Source organism: Stegodyphus dumicola, chromosome 5 (assembly GCF_044657685.1).
Source record: "Stegodyphus dumicola isolate Sdum_Otavi_A_Nest chromosome 5, ASM4465768v1".
NCBI classification, from domain to species: domain Eukaryota; kingdom Metazoa; phylum Arthropoda; class Arachnida; order Araneae; family Eresidae; genus Stegodyphus; species Stegodyphus dumicola.
Window position 1 is genome coordinate 174,589,513 of NC_140772.1, and position 21,402 is coordinate 174,610,914.

The following is a 21,402-nucleotide window of genomic DNA, read 5'->3' on the forward strand; positions in this document are numbered from 1 at the left end:
CATGACAATTATTTGTGCTACTATGTCTAGGTGGTGGTAGTTACTATGATAACAGGGTTTGTATATTTAAGTATTGATGAGCCAAGTGAATATTTTATTATTTTGTTCCTTTGTTATTAAGGATTTATTTGTTATTTATTCTATGTTATTAGGGAAAGTTGGCTGCGAAAACATTTATCATTCATCTTCTCAGTTTCATCCCATATGCATGTAATGTCTCGACAGTTCATATCACTTTTAATTATTTTTGCTTCTATTGTTATTTCTTTTTAATTGGTGGTTTTTCATTATTTCTATTCAGCCTTGTATTTTTAATAGTTTGATAATCATCAATTTAAAAAAAACTGCCCTTCTGGTTTAAAAAAAAAATCAAATATTAAAACTTCAGGTATATCAAATCATGTACAATGTTACAGAATACTCTCTTCCAAAGCTTTAGCAAATTCTTTAATAGTTTCTCTCCTTGAAGCTATAAAAAGAACTTCTAGAAGTGACGGGAGCATCTCAATATACAATCAAGATAATTAGGAACAAAATATCAACAATGGCGAAGAGAAACTTCTGAACACACCTGGTACAAATTATAAAAGATTGATTGAAATTGTGAAATTGATGACTAATAAATGTGTTATATGGCAAATAACAAAAGACTTCTACATCAAAGAAGAAAAGAGCCACACCCACAAAAATTGATGTTTGTATTGAGAGAAAAATAGACTTCTCATGGTAAAAGGGCACTTCATAAAAAGTTCTGCGTTTGGTGAATTTTTGCTGGAAGAAGTGCATTAATAAAAGAAAAGTATTCATCGTAAGATTAATCAAAGAAAATTAAAAGAAAATGCTCATGATAATGTATTCTGGAGAATTAATTACATGCAAAAAATTATAGAACTTAAAGAAAGTGGCCATCACATTATTTATATTAAAAAAAAAAACATGGATTGATGGTAATTTAACATTAAAGAAATGTAGGCAAGATGATACAGTTTTGGGCACACAACTGAATGTTTACTCAAGAAGTAGACTTATTACTGTACATACTGGCTTTTCTACAGGATTTGTTCCATATGTTTAACCTGTGAAAAGCATCAGCACCAAGCTGCAAATTACCACAAACAAATGATGTATGAAACTTTTGAGAAATAGTCGATGGAAAAACTTATTACAAATTTGCAGCTTTAAAGTGTAGTGCACATGAAAAATGCTCCACATAATTTCCTAGAAAAACTCATCTATAAAATTGATAATATTATAAAAGAAGAGGGACATGACGTTGTGTAGATCCTACCCATGTGATCTAAAAATAATGGAATATCTAGGTCATCACTTAAAAGACTAATTAGAGAAAGAAATATAAACTGGTGACATAGACACAGACAATATGAAAAGTCTATTGCACTAAGCTACAGATGGAGTGACTTTCGAAGAATGATAAGTGCATTTCGAAGAATGATAAGTGTGGAAAATCTTTAAATTGCTATTGAAATAAGGATGAACTTGAGGAGAATTAATGGATGAGCTAATGATTAATGGATGAGCAACTCTGATTCACACGAAACAGAATCATATGAATGTGACTTAGATGACTTTTAATACATTACATTATGAAAATTTTAATATCTACTCCAAAAATGCTGAAAAAGAAGAAAACATGCATCCACATCAAACAAGATTAGAAAAATAAATACTTACTATATGCATCTGTTTTGAAATAAACTATAGAACTTTGTCCTCCTTGCTTTCCAGATGTAGTTGTATAAGTACGAATGTAAAGAGCATACTGGGTAAAAGGCTTCAGGTTTGCAATATTATAAGAATTATATTCCTTTGACTCTTGGCTAACTTCAACATCTCTTACAGTCCAACTACAACAAAATTAAAATTTTTCAAATATAATTTTAGAGAATGATTTGACATTAATATGATTTACAAAATTTAATTTTCAATAGTCTCAAATTCCTTAAATATAATTCTTGCTATTAAAAAACTTCTTCCCATGTAACATGATGCATTAAAACATTTTTAGTTAGATAAATGTATATTAAGTTTTCATCCTCTATAATATACATTTATTTTCGGAACCCTACTGCCTGGATTACAAATCCCTCATTTTCTATATTTATAAAACAGCTACCTAATATGATATATATGATAAATAAAATCTAAATCTTAATATAACTTAGTTCAAATTTTAAAGCACTCTTTTCTTATTAATCTGAAAACCACAGATAATGAACTAATAACAATTTATATGGGCACAAGAATGGTTTAAAGACCTTGCAGCATCCACCATAAAATGAGGTCCTATCAAGCATAAATATTTACCACTTTGTTCCTGATCTCAAGAGAATAAAGTTTCCCCATGTATCGGTGACATTGGAGTGTTGAATGCCATGGTGGGTAAGAGCACGTTTTGCAATTAGGTCTAATATGCAATAATAATTCCTTTTGATTAAATTTAATAAATCTACTTTTTATTGAAATATTTGGATTCTTGCTCGGGTTATTTAAATATTATTTCTTATAATATAAACAGAAAATCCTAATAGTACTTAAACATTCAAAATAAGCTACTGCAAAATATTAGTAATAATGACTACATTTAAATATTAAAATTTTTCCGTACAATAAAGAAATAAAAGAGTTAATAGTTTAAATATTGGTGCCTATTATATCCTAGTTTCACCTAAAACAACATGCCTAATGTACGATGTAAGCATCACATGTTATGACATGAAATGATAATACAATTTGAATAAAAAAAAGTTTAACAATAATTCAGGGAGTTTAACAATAAGAATTTAATATTCACTGCCAAAAAAATTTAATATAAAAATATTACGAATAAAAATGTTATAAAATATTTAAAATTTTATTGCAAACATAAATTATTCTTTGATAGAAAGAAATAAGGCATTTCAACTTTAAAGCTGGGGATAAAGTTTTGAAAATAAAACATTCATTGTCTTGTCCCCCACAAGAAAAAGTGACTAAAATTTTATCCACAATTCGAAATGCCATTTATAATACAAACAATTTGAGGAACTATATGTCACTTAAAAGATAATAATGGAGAGCACATCACTGTGAACACAGATTAAACGAAAAAATATTATGACCATGCTGATATATAAATATTTAAAGATATTTTGTAGGAATCAACGTCTGGTGGAAAAGAAACACCAAAGTCAAAAACGAATGATCAAGAACATCAAAGACAGTTATTCCAGAAACGAAAAGGAAGGAGTCCAGAGTGGTGGAAACTGAAGTTAAAAGACATAGACATGAAGATCCAAAAGGAAACAGCACAAACGACATGGGGCCAGTGTAAAAGATGAACAAATCGACCAATGCAAACCAATACTTAACACAGATACTTAACACAGATGCTGGGATGATTGCTTTAATGAGTTGGCTTTTGCTCTAAGAGCAGCCAAACACGACACTTTTGGAAAAATACCATCAGAATTATTTTTGGTGAGGAAAATATTCCCTCCCTTGGGCAAACTGCTTGTTGTGCAGAAAAGGGAGGTGGAATTTAAGTGAGTGCGTAAAGGACAATTACCGTATTTGACAGCATATAAGACGCACTTTCTTTCCTAAATTTGGTCTCAAAAAAAGTTACCTGTGTCTTATATGTGAAGGACACAAGTTAACTTTCAATACTGAATGCTATTTTTAACCTGGATAAAGGTCTAGACACACATAACTTTTTCTACATCTACATGTGTGTGGCCTTCTAAATAAGGATGCGTCTTATATGCCAGTGCATCTTATATGCCCTCAAATACGGTAACACTAGCCAAGGAACCTGCAATATGGGTTATAACTGCCAAAAGAGAGGGACATTAAACGGGAAGCAGCAGACACTTTTGGCGAACCAGGTCAACAATTCCTGAGCTGAATGGATAGTTGGACCACAGGAAAGGCTAGCGACAAGCCCGAATCAACACCAAAAGGTGGCAGCCTGGGAGAAAAAAAAGCCAGACATAAATGCAAAGAACCGATGGACAAAGAAAGCAGCAGTGGCTCTGACAGAGATTATGTATCTGGCAGATCAGAGAATTTCCTTCATGGGACCCATTATTAGAGAAAACGGTGGCTGACTTCAACAAACAAAAGATAAGTGCAAATTACTCTATTCAAATTTTTCTATATTTAAATACGAAATTGGCTGAAAATATTTCTGTCAGTTGTTGCCTCAATAGACAACAAATTAATTTTTGTATTAAGCAAGAAGCTTTATACATTTCTAGACATTATGTCATCAAATCTCAAACATCTCATTAGAAATAAAAAACGTTTATTAGACATTGTTCGATGAAAAATGTCAAGCATTGTTCCGTCAGTCACCCAAAGGTCAAGCACATTTATGTGAGAAGCCTTGTGGAGTCTTCCAAAATAAAGAAGACAGATAAATGCTCTGATTTCTGTAATATTTGTGGATCGAGCATCTCTCTATCTTCCAAATTTGACAGCAATGGATTGAATATAAATGTTTACACAATCTACTAGAATTTTTACTATTCTTTTATCCATAAGCAGTTGCCAAGAATTCTTAGAGGAGAACACAAATTTTGCTTCACAAACATTTCCGAGCAATTTTTCTCACAGTGTTGTGAGCAAAAGTTATCACAGCAAGTCTTGGTGCTTTTTTATTCCATTTTGTCACATTATATTTGCAAAGATAACAATTCGCTGACGGACACAATTTTACTTAATTCATTACTAGATTCATCGCTTGAGTCCAATGCCTCTTCAGAATTCGATTGGTGATCACTAAACTGTTTTTCACCAACTATTTCTTGTCCACTTCATTAATTGTATCTTCATCAGTCGAAACTTCGGCTGATAGTTTCTGCAGTCTTTTCCATCGTCATAACTCACATAGCAAGACCTTTTTGCAACTGCCTTATCTCTTTCACAATTTTAAATGACAATGCAAGCGTGCGCCTCGGGCCTGGGAAGCCCGGTTACTCAGTTTTTAAGAAAAGATGAAGGGTTAAATTCCGGAAAGGCTTGTGAATTACAAGTACATGACCTTAAACGCAGCTACTGAGAGGGTCAAAAAATTTCACCAAAGGAAGATATTTTTGTATTACATTTTTGTAACGACCGAGCCTCGCAGGCCTGCCGTGCGTTCTCATGGGTTAATAGTATTAAGAGACTGAAATCAAATTCCCCCACTCATATTATAGTCAATACAAATTTGGCCTACTAGACCAAAGTTTGCCAAATAACTTAAATGTAAACAGGCTTGGTATCATAAACTATCCAGATAATTCATTAGAAATAGAACAACCTAATTATCTGGATGGACTATGGTTCCAGTCAGTCTAAATAACCGAAATTCTGCTGGAATATGCACTTTATTTTATACATAAAATACAAAACAAGCAAATGCAGTAAAAAGAAATGAGATAAGTACTACTATCAAATTGTTTAAAATTTAAAACACTTATTACTTACATGTCTGTTCCACATGCATCACGCCCTTCAAACATTGTAATATTCCGGTATGGACTATAAAAAAAGAAAGTAATATGGCAAAAGTACAAAATTATAATGCATCTATCAAAATAATTTTAACTATAATTAAATGTGGGGGGGGGGGGAATTTACAAAATTGACTTTCAAACAAAAATCAACTCAGAAAAGAATTTTCATTTTATTTATAAAAGAATGTTATTTCACAATTATACCCCAAAATGATTGAATTAGGAAGTGACTCATAAATATTTTATGATGCTCTTTTAATACATAAAATATTTTAGAAAATTAATTTTTAGAATCATGATTGCTAAAGAAAAAAAAAAAAAAAAAAGAATATTGAAATACTAGAAAAATATATGATCCCATTTTGCATGAAATCAGAAAGTAGTATGTAAAAATAGACTTGCAATTTACATGTTGCCACAAAAATATAGTTACCTTTAGATTTAATTTCAGATGAAAAAATATAATTAGAAATATAACACTCAGTAAATAAATACTTTTGCACACAACACTAGATTGCTTAAGGCATTAAAACATATTTCTCAGAATTATGGTATGAAAATATAATTGTTGTGAAATTTTGATCAGAAGTATAGATAAAATAGTTCTTTAAAATGATTCATTTTCTTATACTGATGAGTAACACACTTTTACAATACCAAAGACTGGTGCGTGCCTGTAAATTCAAGAAAGGAGCATTTCAATAATTTGTAATCTTTTACTTTTTTTCCATGTTACATAAGATTTGTGGGAATATTCAAGCAATAACCTTAAACTTTAAACAAATCTATTCTTAAATTTTTATGGAATTTTTTATATATAAAAAGGTCACATATTGAATTTTTATTTGCTAACCATAGCATATGCCTAAACAAGTTAATAGCTTACTTTTAAATAAATATTCTTTCTCGAATAAGTTTCAGTGCACATTGATGTGTATCATTTAGTTTATCCTTTCTAAACATCAGCTCTAGAGTTAAATGCTAAATTTTCTTTTAAATAATGATATGTTATTTATTTAAATAACATTTTTTTATGTAATTGTAGGCCAATAGATATGCTTCCGATTCATTTTATTTCTATTAAAATAAAATTAAAAAAAACAATAATTATAAACAAAGAGGTATAAAGGAAATCAGGAGAAAATATTTGGTTTCTCTACCTGAAGAAAAAATGCTTCACTGCTCAGTACAAGCATTACCAATTTTTATAATGACCGAGATGATTTATGGTAACCTACTGCTAGACCAATATTTTATGATAATCTATAGTTTGAGCACTGCAACGTTTGACTCATTTTTATTTTTTAAATAATGCATTTTAATATGCATAAATTCTGTGTTTTAAATATCATTTATGGCTGTGAAATAGTAAAAACCAGTTTCATTTTGCATTTTTATTTGAAATATTGATTTTATTATTTATGATGTTTTAAACAATTTTATGCTGTGGATGATGAAATAAATGGCATCATTTTATTTTTTAAATAATACATTTCAATATCTATAAATTTTGCATTTTAATATGCATAAATCTTGTGTTGTAAATATTACTTACGGCTGTTAAATATTAAAAAGATTTAATTTTGCATTTTTATTTGAAAAACTATTAAATTGACTTTATTATTTATGATTATTTAAATAATTTTAATACTGTGCATGATGTAATCAATATTAGCTGTTCAGCACTGTGCTGTATGATGTGATCTGCTTGTGGTTGCTTTTGATTGGTTACTTTACTGGCTCGCTAATTGGTTACAGGATATTTGTGCATTACTACGCTATTTTAGAAATTTTATTTTGTTATCCATATGCGCAGGTTTTATAGTTTGTTTTATTCTCAATTTTACACGATAGACGGATAGCAATTTTCTTCAATTTTACCACCCATGAATGTTGTTATTGGTAAGTAACAATAATTGGCATCGGAAAATAACAATTCTTCTCCGAGACCTTATTCTGGCCAAATTGACTTTCTGAATCAGAGATTAAAAACCATCAAGGTTTACAATTGTCGAGAAGACTTTACAAGTCGAGGAGACAAGATACATAGCCTGGTATACTTAGGAAAATTTGTTCTTTGTTTAATGAGTATTCTTAGTGAAATTTCTTGAAACTATTCAAGATATAAATTATGCTGACTGGTATATAGTTCAGGGAGGGGCAACTAAAGGATCTTCAGAATCTTAAAAACAATACCTATCATTGGAAATATATTTTTTTATTATTTTTCTAAATGAACTTTTTTTAAATCTTCATGATTCATTATTTGGCTATAAATTGTTTTCTTTACTTATAAAGTTTTTGTTAAGTTTTTTTATTTCTGCCTTTGCTTTTCATTCTTCAAATTTTTTCATTGAAATCTAAATTACGATTCTGATTTTTTTTAATACCAATATTTGCTTAAAAGTTTAGACACTTGAAAAAAACGTAAGCACATATTTTCTATTACTTTATATATGTATATTTCATTTTGATTCAAAAAATACATTATTTTCAATAACTGCTGCACTGTTTTTATTGCAACAGGTGTTTAACACTTAAGCAAATATATTGCATAAAATTATTTTGAAGTGTTTAAATTCAAGTAATGTCTTATTATAAATAATATTTAAATGTTGGTGCGATTTTTTTATATTTAAATGTTGGTGCAATTTTTTTATATTTAAATGTTGGTGCGATTTTTGTTGGTTGTTATTCTATTTCTTTGCTTATAAAGGTAATAATTTAACCTTACTTTAGTATTTTATACTCATAGTAAATGTATGTATTTACAATCACCTACCATCTTAAAAAACGACATTTTCAATAAAAAATTAATATAATATTTTCATTGATATCACATATTTATAAAGTTTTGAAACTGCATTCAAAACCATAGACGAGTATCTACCTGATCTTCGAAATAAAGCTAGAACATGCGAGTTTGCACAATTAATGGATGGTCTGATAAAGGATAAAATTGTTTGGGGTATTAAAAACAGTGTAATGAGAGCAAGATTACTGTATGAAATAGAATTAATACTGTAGAAAGTTGTGCATATCTGCAGAAATAAGTCCACATCAAATGAAAATAATAAAAAATGAAGATGCTGTTGTAAACCTGGCATGAAAGAAAAGCATAATAAGAATAAAAATATATCCAAAAGGATAAATATTAAAGAACGAGGAATCAAAGTTTATTTTAAGTGTGGAACATCTTATGAATATTGAAAGTGTGCTGCATATGGAAAAGTCTGTCATAAGTGTAAAAAGGCAAATCATTTTGTGATTCAAGTAAAGCTATAAAATAAAAAATGAAACTACCACGACAACCAAAAAAGATAAACTAATTAAACTACTATATCATGACTCTGATGAAGAGTTATAATTTTGTTTAGGTACGTTGAGCCTTAGTTCAGATATTAAAGAAGAGAAAGGGATTGTTGATGTTAATATTAATAAAAAAAAACTTAATTTACAATTGCATACAGTTAGTCCACTGTTATTTCTAAAAGCAAGGAGAAAATGATGGACATTCCCATACAGAAGATTAGTTACATTCTCTGGGAATGAAATGGATATGCACTAAAGGAAAATAAGCACTTAATTGCCAGGATGGAAGAAATAATTTTGTTGTAGAATTCCAAATTATAGACAAAGAATTACTTTATATTAGGATTAAAATCATATCTGCAACTAGATTTGATACAAAACATTATGTCTGCTTATACTAATGACTTACTGGAGAATATAAAGTTTAAAAAATATTACCTAAAGGTTTACATTGCTTGAATCGAGAATATAAAATCCAGTTAAAATAAGAGGCAATATCAATCATCCATCTTTCAAGAAAAATACCCATAGCTATATGAAATAAAGTGAAGAAAGGACTACAAGGAATGGAAATTTTAAATATCATTGACAAAGTAAGATAACTAACTGAATGGGTAAATTCAATGGTTACTGTTGTCAAACCTAACAAAATAAGAATATGTTTAGATCCAAGAGTTTTAAATAAAATGATATATTATTCTATGTTAACCACAGATTAAGTTGTTACTAGAATGCCAAAAGCAAAAATATTCTCTGTTTTAGATGCTAATAGTGCTTTCTGCAAATCCAGCTTGCCAAAAAAAGTAGTAATTTGTGTATATTCAATACACATTTTGGCAGATACAAATTTAAAAGATTACTATTTGGCATATGTTTGGTGTCAGCAATTTGCCAAAGAATATTAAACCAAATAACAGAAAGTCCAGAAAAAGTTGAATGTATTATAGATGATACCAATACCGTAATCTAATGAAAAGGAGCATGACTTAAAATTAAATTAGATGTTAAATTTGATACATGAGGATCGTTCTGGTATAGAAAAACATACAAAAAGACCTACAGATGTTTTATTTTTGTCACTTATGAACAAGCAAATAGAAATGTCATTTATGTTATGAATATGAGAATAGACACATAAAGAAACCTATGATACTATATGATGTTTCTAATTTACCTTGGTATAAAATTGGAACAGATTTATTTGAGTTAACAAAGATACATACATGTTAAAATATTATCCAACTTTTCCTTTAAATCACCCAATTACCAGATACTCAAAGTCAGACTTTGAGTCTGACTCTTGTATATTCTCATTGTCTGAGATTAAAACCACCCTTTGATATCAGCACACTGGATTTGAAAATAATTTTTTTTTAAATCACTGAAACTGTTAACTCTAGCTACATCATTGTCAACATAGAAACTTTGTTGCAGGGTTTTCTTGAACTTAGGATCAAAATCTTGATTGATTTCAATGTAATATTCTGAAACACAGCAAAGAAGAAAAGGGTTGCTTTTAACTCTACAAGCAGCTTGTGTATCGTCAAACAATTAAAGTTACTTCTTATTTCTTTCACCAAAGAAAACACAAGAATTCTGCATCGTTTTTTCAAACCACAAGAAGGCTTTTCTGATAACTGCTACAATGCCAAACATTAATTTTCTAAACTGCAATAGAATGTATGGAATTAATCTGACAAGGCCTAGCCCACATTGCAGGCATTGGTTCAAGGAAGAATGGTTTTGCACTTTTGCTGAGACATCAAATACTGGTTAAATGGGAGTTGAATTACTTTTTCTAATGACAGGTTGATGATTTAAGTAGCTGCTATAGTCATCCTTGGCAAATAAAGTTTGTAACAATTATCTCAATTAAATTTCACTGTTTTCGGGAAGTGTTCTTTAGTTTTTAGGTCTATTTCCAGTTTTGATTTTTTCTGCATGGAAGCCTTCATTCCAATGATACCTAATCTCCAGAGATCAGATTTTCCTTCACAAAAAGTGATGTTACATTGCAAAATTTTCTTTTATAGTATACACTTATGGGACTTTACCCATTTATGTCCATCTTAGATGGGTTTTGACTGCAATTAAACTTGAGGCTAATAGCTTTTTTTAGCCCATCCAAAGCCTACCAATAACATCTACTCCAACAAGAACTTGAAGAGGTTCTTAAAAGGGATTAGTATCAGTTAAAACAACATCCATGTCTTTCAGTTCATCCACCCAAGTGTCTTTACTTACTGGCAGTACAGTTTCACATAAAATAACTTGTTCCCAAACTTCAAAACTGAAGGAAAATTCCCATTTAGATGTTTTAACTTTATTTCATAACAGTTATGCTTATCTTCCTTAGTAGAAACACTGCTAAACAATGAGTGTCTCTTAACCTAATATCTCTACGGTGGTGTCCGAACTAAAAAGGTTGTTGATGATGATTCTCTAGCAGGATTTGGCGATTGAGTCCCCTAATCCCCAATCGCCCTTTAAAAGAGGGAGTACAATAACGTATTTCTCCCACCTTCATAGCATGCTTTCGTGGTGTAATGGTCAGGACACTTCGCGAGTATTCAAGAGGTCCGATGTTCGACTCTTGGCGAGGGCATTGCTCCCTTTTCATGTCTCTCAGCATCAAAAATCCTTATGTCTCTACAAGGTTGGCTTTAAAAGTTTGAAAAAATACCTTTAGATTTGAAATTAAATTTAATAAATTAAAACCTTTTCCAAGAGAAGGTTTTTCTTCCTTTTTCTGAGTAGGCTTGTTGCAAGAGTGCAGTTGACCACTCATTAATTTCTTGACCTTGACAGACCACATTAATTTCTTAATAATTTTCAATTAAGGGTTCTAGATGCTTTTGAACACATCATGCATGTACTAAAAGATCTCTAAGGAAAAAAAAATTTAAATGCATTTTGCTATACAGCTGGCTAGTGCAAATTATATTTTAAACTAAAAGATCTCTAAGGAAAAAAAAATTTAAATGCATTTTGCTATACAGCTGGCTAGTGCAAATTATTTTTTATTACAATAAACTTGCAAGATTCAGAAATATATAAGTGCAAGGCAAAGTAACATCAAATTTAATAACAAGCATACACTCTGTTTAAGAAAAATGCTTTAACTGTAAATTTCAATATTTAAAATACAATGAAAATGAAATCCATACATATAAATAATGAATGACACTTACGCTTCACGGTAATAAATTACATATCCCAGCAGATATCTCTCATCATCTAATTGTTTGCTAAAACTAATCCATTTGACTTTGACCATAGAAGGAGTTAAAGTGTATACTGTAACATTCATATCTGTAACACCACCTTGGGAAAACAAAAATTTTTAATTGAAATTAAAAAGCAAGAGAAAAAAATTAGTACACGCAATGACATAAATAAACCTTTTACAAGCAAAAATTATAAATATTACTTTGTTCAATTAACTGATTTTAATATTATTTTTAAAAATAGTAAGGCCACTTTAATACAATATAAAATAATTTTCGGCATTATCATATTATTTTCCCAAATGTAAAAAGATTCACCAGACAAAAGCACTAGGTCACCAAAGTAAACAATCCGGAATGAAAATTATTTTATCCGGCAACCCACTAAAAGCATGCCATTTCGGAGTCAAATTGTTATGTTTGTGGTTTCTGTTTGTTATTATTTTTTCCTTTGTAACGAATTGTAATGCATCTGTGGCGTTGGTCTACTAATGAAAGTGTTGAACTATTTTCAGAAATATGGCATTCTCTCTAGTAGCAGCAGAGTGTCGAAATGCACATCCCATGAAGTTGTATTTTACAAATGATCAAACTACCCTAATTATCTATGGGAATTCATTTTGAGAAAATGTCTTGAAGGAAAGGAAAAAAGACTGTTTTGAAGAGATTTCAAAGCAAACAACTGACCACTAGACACTGGCAGTTAAAATGTAAATAGTGTACAAATTGATTTTCATTATTAAAGTAATAAAATGCATATTAAATTATGTATTTAATGTTGCATTATTATAGAAATCTTGAAACTCGGAAGTAATTAATGAACTGTTCTTAGGTGAGTGTGATAACTGTTTTCTCCAAATAAATGAGACTGATTTTTTTTTTTTGTTTTTTTTTTTTTTGTTAAATCAGGTCAATGTGTGCGAGTCAATCAGGTCAATGTATGAAGAGTAGTTTGTTCTGTAATGCTTGAGAGTTTAGCAAGCCTCTGATTATTTTTACTTTTTTTTTTAGTTAAAACAGATAGCTATGCACATGGACAGAAGACCAGGAATATTGAAAGTTAATGTTTTATTATAGCGTTTTTAATTCAGTTAATTTGTTACTGCTTTATTAAATTTCGAAAATTTTTGTTTTTTGGATTTTTATCATTCCATCATGTATGCATCTTGCATTTTTAATCTTATTAATTCGTTGTTGTTTTATGTAATTTTCAACAAGCCATTCTTTTTTTAAAAATGGCTACTGATTTTCATGTGTTAGGTTGATGAAACATTAGTCCATAACAGTTGATGGCACTGTGGAACAGTTCGGCAGATAACACGATAGTACCTAATTTTCTATAAACCTAGTTTAAGAAAAAGTACATTTTCTTTTCCATTAATTTTTTACATGGTTCATCTTTAGTATATTATTTGCATGCTTGTTTGGATTAAATCTTAAAATAAATTCATGACTTATTTGTACTCGTGATTTTTTAAAAATTTTGCACACATATATATTTATTTGTAATGATAATAAATGAAAACAATTTAGAAAGTAAGGTGTAACGAGAGCTCTAATAGATGTAATAATTTTCTTGTTATTATGAAATTTTGCCTAGTGAGAAGCATAACACCAGAGCATTAAAACACTGCTGATAGATGGCACAGGTAAAATGGCATAGATGTGTTACATCATTGCAGCAGATTATTAATTGTAAGATGGCTAGACTAAAGGAAATGTGGTTGAATGCTAAAGTCCAAAGTATGATAAGATTTCTGAATATGAAGTAAACATCATCAGCAGAAATTTGTTGTCTTTTTTAACCTCCCAGCACGCACACATGCACAAAATTTACGACAAATTCAGTTTTTAATGCACATTTTTCGCATATTGAAGCTGAGATGTCTGGAGGTCATTCCTATGCCTCCTTTCTACCTTTCCACACATCATGACATCATGGAATGTGCCAACAGGAAGTCATTTTACTTCCCCCCCCCCTTTTTTTTTTTTTTAAACTGTGCTTCTGTGGTACGTGGTGGCAGCTTTTTCATAAAATTTACGACACGCATGTGATCGTGTTTTAAAATTCGGAAATTTTTTTTCTCAAATATTTTGTAATTTTGTGTTATTAACTGCCGTTTATTATTTTAATTTTAATACATGTGGCTCTGTAAATTTTACATCGGTTTTCATGGCAAAAAAGAATGTGCAACCACAGCAAAAAAATATGTGATTTTGCTCAGATTCTTCAAGAATTTTTTGATGAAGAAAAGGAAGACAAGGAAACCTTTGGATGGGAGAACAATAGCGATTTCCATTCCTTATTTTCTTTTATTTCTATTTTTTAGAAATAAATAAAAACATTAAAGTTAGTTTAAAGTGTGTTTTTGTAACCAGTAAGAAGTAAATTTCCTTGCAGAAGTAAGTAATGCTAAAGTTACCTTTTTTCCTACCAAGGTGTTTTCCTTTTTTATTGTCTATACAGGTCTTTGATGAATATTAAAATTAGCTTCGATTTAAAATTATAATTATTAAATAATAAATTTAAAATTTTCTATAATGAAATACATCATTGCATTTTCATCTCACTAACATAAGAATTTAAAAATAATATACTTACATTTGAATGTGATAGCATTTGTATTTTGCAATAATAAGGTTAATATTTTATTTCTTAACAAATTTATTATCAATATTCACTCATTTCTGTCGTTTTTCGTGCCAAAAATGGTAAAATAATGGATGTCATAAAAAATACGACGCTCGCGTTCTTGTGTAAAATTGCCAAGCGCACGTGCTGAAAGGTTAAGTGTATGGTACTTACATACCCTGTCCTATGAACCAGTTTGGTTTTGATGCACCAAGTCGGAAAATGGTAAGACAGATGAGCATCGATCTGATTTCCAAGCATGTCCAACACAGATGACAATATTTGCCTTGTTGAAGCTCATGATTCAAGATGATTATTAACCGTATTGCTAAACTGCACAACATTTCAGTGAAAAGTGTGCTCAACATCATGTATAAGAAACTAGGTTACCAGAAGATGTGTTCATGCTAACTGCCTAGACAATTTACAGATGACTAGCCACAATAATGGGATTGTCTTTCATGCACTTGATGCAGTTTAATGCAAACACTGTTTCATTCTCCATATTATGCATTCCAGTCACATTAATGTGACCACTGCCTACTTTTGGCACCAACCTGAAAAAAAAAATCATAGAGGACAAGTGGCAACACTAGCAGTGGAGGGTATATAACAGGTGTCAGTGTGAAACGGAACACATTTAACTTCACTTCCAAATTACAGGATTACCTGACTAGTGGTACCACTGCCACCAATATCAAATACTCAGATGGCACTCTGCCCATGTTTATCAGAGACATCATTGCCCAGCATAACAAGCTATGAAAGCAGTACAGCAGAGATTGGAATCCTGAAACTAAAATGGAAATCAACAGGCTAACGAAAAAAGTCAAAGCTTTTATCACCAAACATAAAAATGAAACATGCAGCTACAAAATTGATAACTTAAATTTGGATGATAACTCTTGCTGGAACTGAAAACGAACATTCACCAATCTCGAACAATCAGATTGCAGACTCGTTATGCATACACAGTTGAAGAAAAAAAACAGCTACCTTCGCCCAACATCTAAATGAACAATTTGTCCCAAAAAATTCCCAAATAGTAATGGCGATGATGTTGAAAATTTCATGCAAGAATGGCTTCATGCTAGTACTACGAACAACCTAATTCAGCTAACTTCGCCCTTTGAAGTCAAAAATATTAACATGAATTTAAACTCAAAAGGCCCCTGGAAGGGATAAGATCATGAACACACTCATTAAGCATTTACATCACTGTGTCATCACCAAGCTTACCAGAATTTACAATGCTTGTCTCTCCCACTCCTATTTTCACTTACCTTGGAAGCAGGCAGTATTTTCACGATATAGAAACCAGAAAAACCTCCAGACGAACCACCGAGTTATAGACCAATAAGTCTCCCATTGACGATGGGAAAGATTTTCAAAAGGATTATCTACAATCAAATTATGCCTTATCTAGATCTCATCACAGATGAACAACACGGATTCAGAAAAGGACTCTCGACTTCCCATCAGCTGGTCCGTATAACGGAATTCATTGGTGCAGCTATTCACAACAAAAACAGCACAGCTATGCATATGCTAGACGTGGCCAAGGCTTTTGACCATGTCTGGCATAAAGGACTCCTTTTCAAACTCATCAATATGCATTTCCCGAGGGAATTAGTGCTCATACTCAGTTTATTCCTTCATAACAGGACTTTCTCGGTTCATCAGAGCCCCCTCTGATGAACCGAGTAGAGTAGTGATCCCCGGATCACTACTCTATTTCTCATCATATTCAAGCCAGTATACTCCAAGGAAGTATTTTAGAGCTTACTATGCAGATGATACTAGTATTATCGTTAAGAAAACCAAATCATGCTTTTTGAAAAAATTCAACTACAAATTCCAGCCATTGAAGATTGGTGCCATAAGTGGAAAGTTAAAATTGATCCTGAAAGGTTTAAAATTCTGGATTAGATATTAGGAAATATAAAACCACAAACTCTCTTGACTGCACTGTTACTCTTTTTGGAAAATCTGTACCTATTGTAAGTTCAGCTAAAAAATATCTTGGAGTCATCTTTAACCACTCTTTCACATGGTCTGCGCATATCAACAGTGTCTGAGGATAAGCTTATGGGATACTAAGACATCTTTACCACTTATGGCACTTATGAATCTGGGCTAAATCTCACAAGAAAGAGAAGACTTTACACTGTGATCATTAGGCCTGTTATCATGTACACCTCCCTGGCCTGGGCAAGAGCCAAAGACTGTGACATTCAGAAACTGCAAATCCTCCAGAATAAAATCTTACATGTGATCACAAATATCCCATTCTACATAACAAATGAAAATTTGTACAAGGACTTAAAAATTGACTATGTGACACATCACCATGCTTAACAACTTCTTTAGAAAAGCTAAAGTAAGTAACATTGCCAATTATGATAGTCTTCTGGACTATGAAGTTATCAAGGATGACTTTTATGCTTCCTACCAACTCAGAACAGTGGAAAATTAATTCTTGGCATGTTTCAACTCCAAGTTTACATTTTTTCACACAAGCCCATCTTCTTGTCTGACATACCCCGGAAGCATTTTCAAAATGGCTAATTTTATAAATTATTCGCATGTCACTGTATACCATGCATGACAAAAAGGCACTATCCAAAATCAGCAACAAGCCAAATGTGGTGTATTGTGGGCCACAGATGACAGAGGTGAATGTCAGCTGTGGAGAAGCATTTGGGTAAATAGATGTGAAACTGTTGAGCAACTGATCACCCAGGAACCAAGAGCTACCAACAATTTGTCCTCAACAACAGTTAAGCAAATGCTGATATGGGCCTCCACAGCATATGCCTGGTTAACGCACCTATGCTGGCTGCTGTTTATCACAGTGGAAGGCTGGAAATTGGATGCCAATACTGCAATTATATGTCCAATGAGTGGTAACAGGTGGCTTTTCCCGATAAGTCACATTTTATGTATAATGGATAGAAAGATATTGGTGTACATGGCATGAAACATCTGAAACAAACACCTTGCAACTATTGCCGAAAGTGTCCAAGTTAAAGAAGGAAATATCAGTCTGGGAAATGTTTTCGTGGCGTTCCCTCGGTCCATTCATCATTGTGGAAAGTACAATGGATCAACAGAGTTATGCACTTGTTCTTGTGGACCATGTCCCTCACTACATGCAGATATTTTTTCCTCAGCATGATGGCATCTACCAGCAAGACAATGTGGCATTCAAAGAAATTCACAACTCTATTCATGAAGAAAGTTAAGTCTTTTGTGACTACCAGGTTGTGCTACTGGCTGATTTTTTTCACGAGCAAAGTGACAGTGAATACTGCCAGTTATTATGATGCATTAAAGCAATTGTACCAGGGACCAAGACTTCTCTCAAAAGTTGACCAGAGACTAAAACTCTGCTCAAAGCTTCTGCATCACAATACTTGAATATACAAAAGCACCTCTTAAGAAAAATTAAGAAAATAACTGCATATTATTCGTAACAGTGCATCTAATAAGAGGTATCGGATATTTTCACACAGCCCATATATGGAACCAAAAAATTTTAATATTTTTGGATCTTGAAGGAAGCACTTTTTTAGTCAGTAATTCCCAACTGATATAAATGTTAAACTGTCACAGCAGGTTTTTAGATACTCGATGCTGATTTGTTCCATGCTAACACTGCTGTTTTAATATACTGCTTGATGAAGTATTTGAACAAGCATGGTTGAAAATGCATGTTTATCAATATCTTACTACTTCTTATAATGATACTGGAGGAAAATTTCATACTTTCATAATCCATGGTAAACAAAAGCAAACCAATGTTACCATACTACATGTTGAAAAATCAAAAATTTCAAATAGTATGAAAATGTACATGTATAGTCAAATAGTATGAAAATGCATAGTCAAATAGTATGAAAAATGCACCCATTCAGAATTAAGATAAGAGTGCTAATATATTTTCCTGCCAGCCATGAAAGTTTGCTAACTTTCATGGCATCCCGCAAAAACTGCTGCAATGATTATGGTGAAAGTTTGAAGGAACACAGAGCTTTTTATTAACCTAGCGAATAAGAGATGGCTCTTTATTTAATTAGATAATTGACAGGTACAAATTATGAACATGGTATATAAAACCTTAAATATCTAGGAGCTCAAGCTTTGAGATTATCTGACAAAGAAATTATTTAACCTTGCATTAGAAATGTATGTTTGTGCTGTACAATTTTAGGCACATGGGTGGTGCCACCCGCCTATGTACCTAGAATAAGGTAAATCATTTTTGTGCTATTGCCAACACATCAACAATTAACATTTATTTACTAAACGTTGCAACTCTAAAATTTCAATGTGGTGAATTCACAACTCCATTCACTTAAATATGAATCCAAGTACTGTTTGGCGATGGCTTTCATACCACTATATTAATGATCTCCATAGTTAAATGAGTTTTGAAAATGAGCATTACTATTTATTACCAGTGCTGCAACTTTAAAAACACTCCATTTCCTGCTATTCTGTAGAAGGCAGTCTCAAATTTTATTTATTTATTTTTTCCTTCAAAATTTGAGAGAAAAAACAGAAAAATAACAGTTAACTTTCTTACAAAACCTAACCTGAAATACTGAAGATCAGGGTAACATAAAACCAAAGCAAAAATTTTATGAATGTATTGTGACGTCATGCTTCCATTACTGATACTGAATTCCACTGCTTGGCAACACTGTTGAAAACAATCAACAGTAAAATCTGTTCCTTCTCCCAAGTAAATACTTATTTTATGACAAAGCACTTGATACCTATATGGATTATGAATCACTTGAAAAGTTTCAAATTCTTTTGTCTTGTGGCTATATAATATCATGGATAATAAAATAAAATTAAGAAAATCAACTTACTGAGAATAAAATGCATAAATTTATAAAATGCAGAAACTGGATGTCAAATTTTATTGTAAATAATATTACACACCAATCGGTTGTTAAATTCTGTTGATTTAGACACAATAATCAGAATAATACAGCAAATTAAAAAAGATATTAGTAAAAAAGAAATGAATCTAAATGTAAAAATTGTTCCCATAAAATTAAACGGCATTTACATAAAAGCAAACAATTTGACAAAAAGTCTAATTTAATTCTTTAACGAAAAGTCTGTACAAAAAAAAAAAAAAAAAAAAAAAAAAAAACAGCACTATGAATAATGGCATTTATTCAAAAATGTATATAATATAAAAATCATATGATATCCAACCATAATCAGAAAAAAAGGACACTTAAAGAATCATCAGTGTATGGAAGCAGGAAACAATGTCCTCGGCAAGATTCAAACTCTGGATCTCCCGACTGCTATCCAAACATACTTGCAATTATACCATAAAGGTCCACAGTAAGAAAGGAAAAATACCTTACAAGCTTCTCTCTGTGCTTAAAATAATATATGTATATGTATTGTAAAATGCTGCATATATAAGGAAAGTGTAGAAAACTGCACGATAAGTAATTTTCTATCATTCTTTTAAAGTGATATAAGTGAAAATTTAAAGTTGATATGAATCCTATATCTTTCGAAGTGGAAATTCAAAGCTAATACAAAAATAACTATTCAAAAAGTAAAAAAAAATTGAAACTGTTAAACTTATGTAAGAAATTCAGCATAAGTAGCCCTCCTTTTTTGGCTCTATTTGACTGCACAAACTGATCTCTGTGACTGCACTTTGTGATTATTTGTTTTTTTCCTTAAGTGAAGGTAGGTGTAAAGAATCTGAAAAGAAAAATCATTTCATGTTTATATAAAAACAAACAATTATTTTCGATTATCCACCGTCCCTGAGAAGTATTCAGAAAGCAACAGATCAAAATTTGTACCAAAATATATTTATATGGCAATTCAGGTATGCACATGCATACAGCAGACAGGAACTGATTTCTGCAAATTCAATTGTTATTTTTCTGACTGTGTATGTTTTTGTTACATATGATTGTATTTTTTTTTTCAGCAGAACATTGTAATGGGAATATGGAGTGTGTCAGCTGATAAAAGAAAAAGTTTTGCATTTCTTCAGAATCAGGCATGTTGTTCAATGCAAAAATTTGCATTCCATGAAGTTATACTTAATAAACAATCTGGAATTTTAGACTGAAATTTGTGAAATCTTTTGATGTTTTTTTAAGTGAAAACAGATGGCTGTGTACATGGAGAGAATGACAGTGTGTGCAGTGCCAAGTTGTGCATGAGAATTTGTGGATGATGACAGTGGCGGCTCCTCTATTTGTGCACAGGAGCACGTGAACCTCCAAAGAAAAATGAAAAACTTAATTTATTAATATATTAAATAAAATAATATTAAATACACTTCCAGATTTTTGCCCATTTCCAGTATGAGTCCCCTCTCCCTTTTTAAATATGCTAATACATAACTAACCTACTGCATTGTTGGTTACTATAGCACAGAGCATTGGGAAATGTAAACAATTTATGGGGACAGAAGCAGACAGAAGAGTGGGAGGGGAAAGGCGTTGCTGACACTATTCCACTCACACATTTTCAGTGAGCACAAGTTCGCACTGTTTGCATTTATCTCATCCGAATCCTCCCTTGGTTTGCTACACTTATGACCATTAGTTAATTCATTTTTCTAATTTTTTTTTACTATTTTTTTATTCGTCATTTTTTATACATATTTTTTGTGAACTAGTGTAAACAGTTAAGATGGCACTTAGTAAAATCAGTGCATCAGCACTAAAGCAAT

General features: G+C 31.3%; 1 protein-coding gene across 2 annotated transcripts in view; it reads right to left on the reverse strand.

Annotated features, from left to right (window-relative positions):
* The window catches only part of LOC118191077 (insulin-like peptide receptor), a 586,597-nt gene that overhangs the window by 119,902 nt on the left and 445,293 nt on the right, over nt 1–21,402 (reverse strand). For both annotated transcript variants that reach the window (XM_085817406.1, XM_085817405.1), the window contains exons 9-11: nt 12,002–12,134; nt 5,470–5,523; nt 1,693–1,865 (exon numbers count right to left, since the gene is read on the reverse strand). In XM_085817406.1, the coding sequence (XP_085673532.1) occupies nt 1,693–1,865; nt 5,470–5,523; nt 12,002–12,134 (360 nt within the window). The remainder of the gene's footprint in view (nt 1–1,692; nt 1,866–5,469; nt 5,524–12,001; nt 12,135–21,402) is intronic.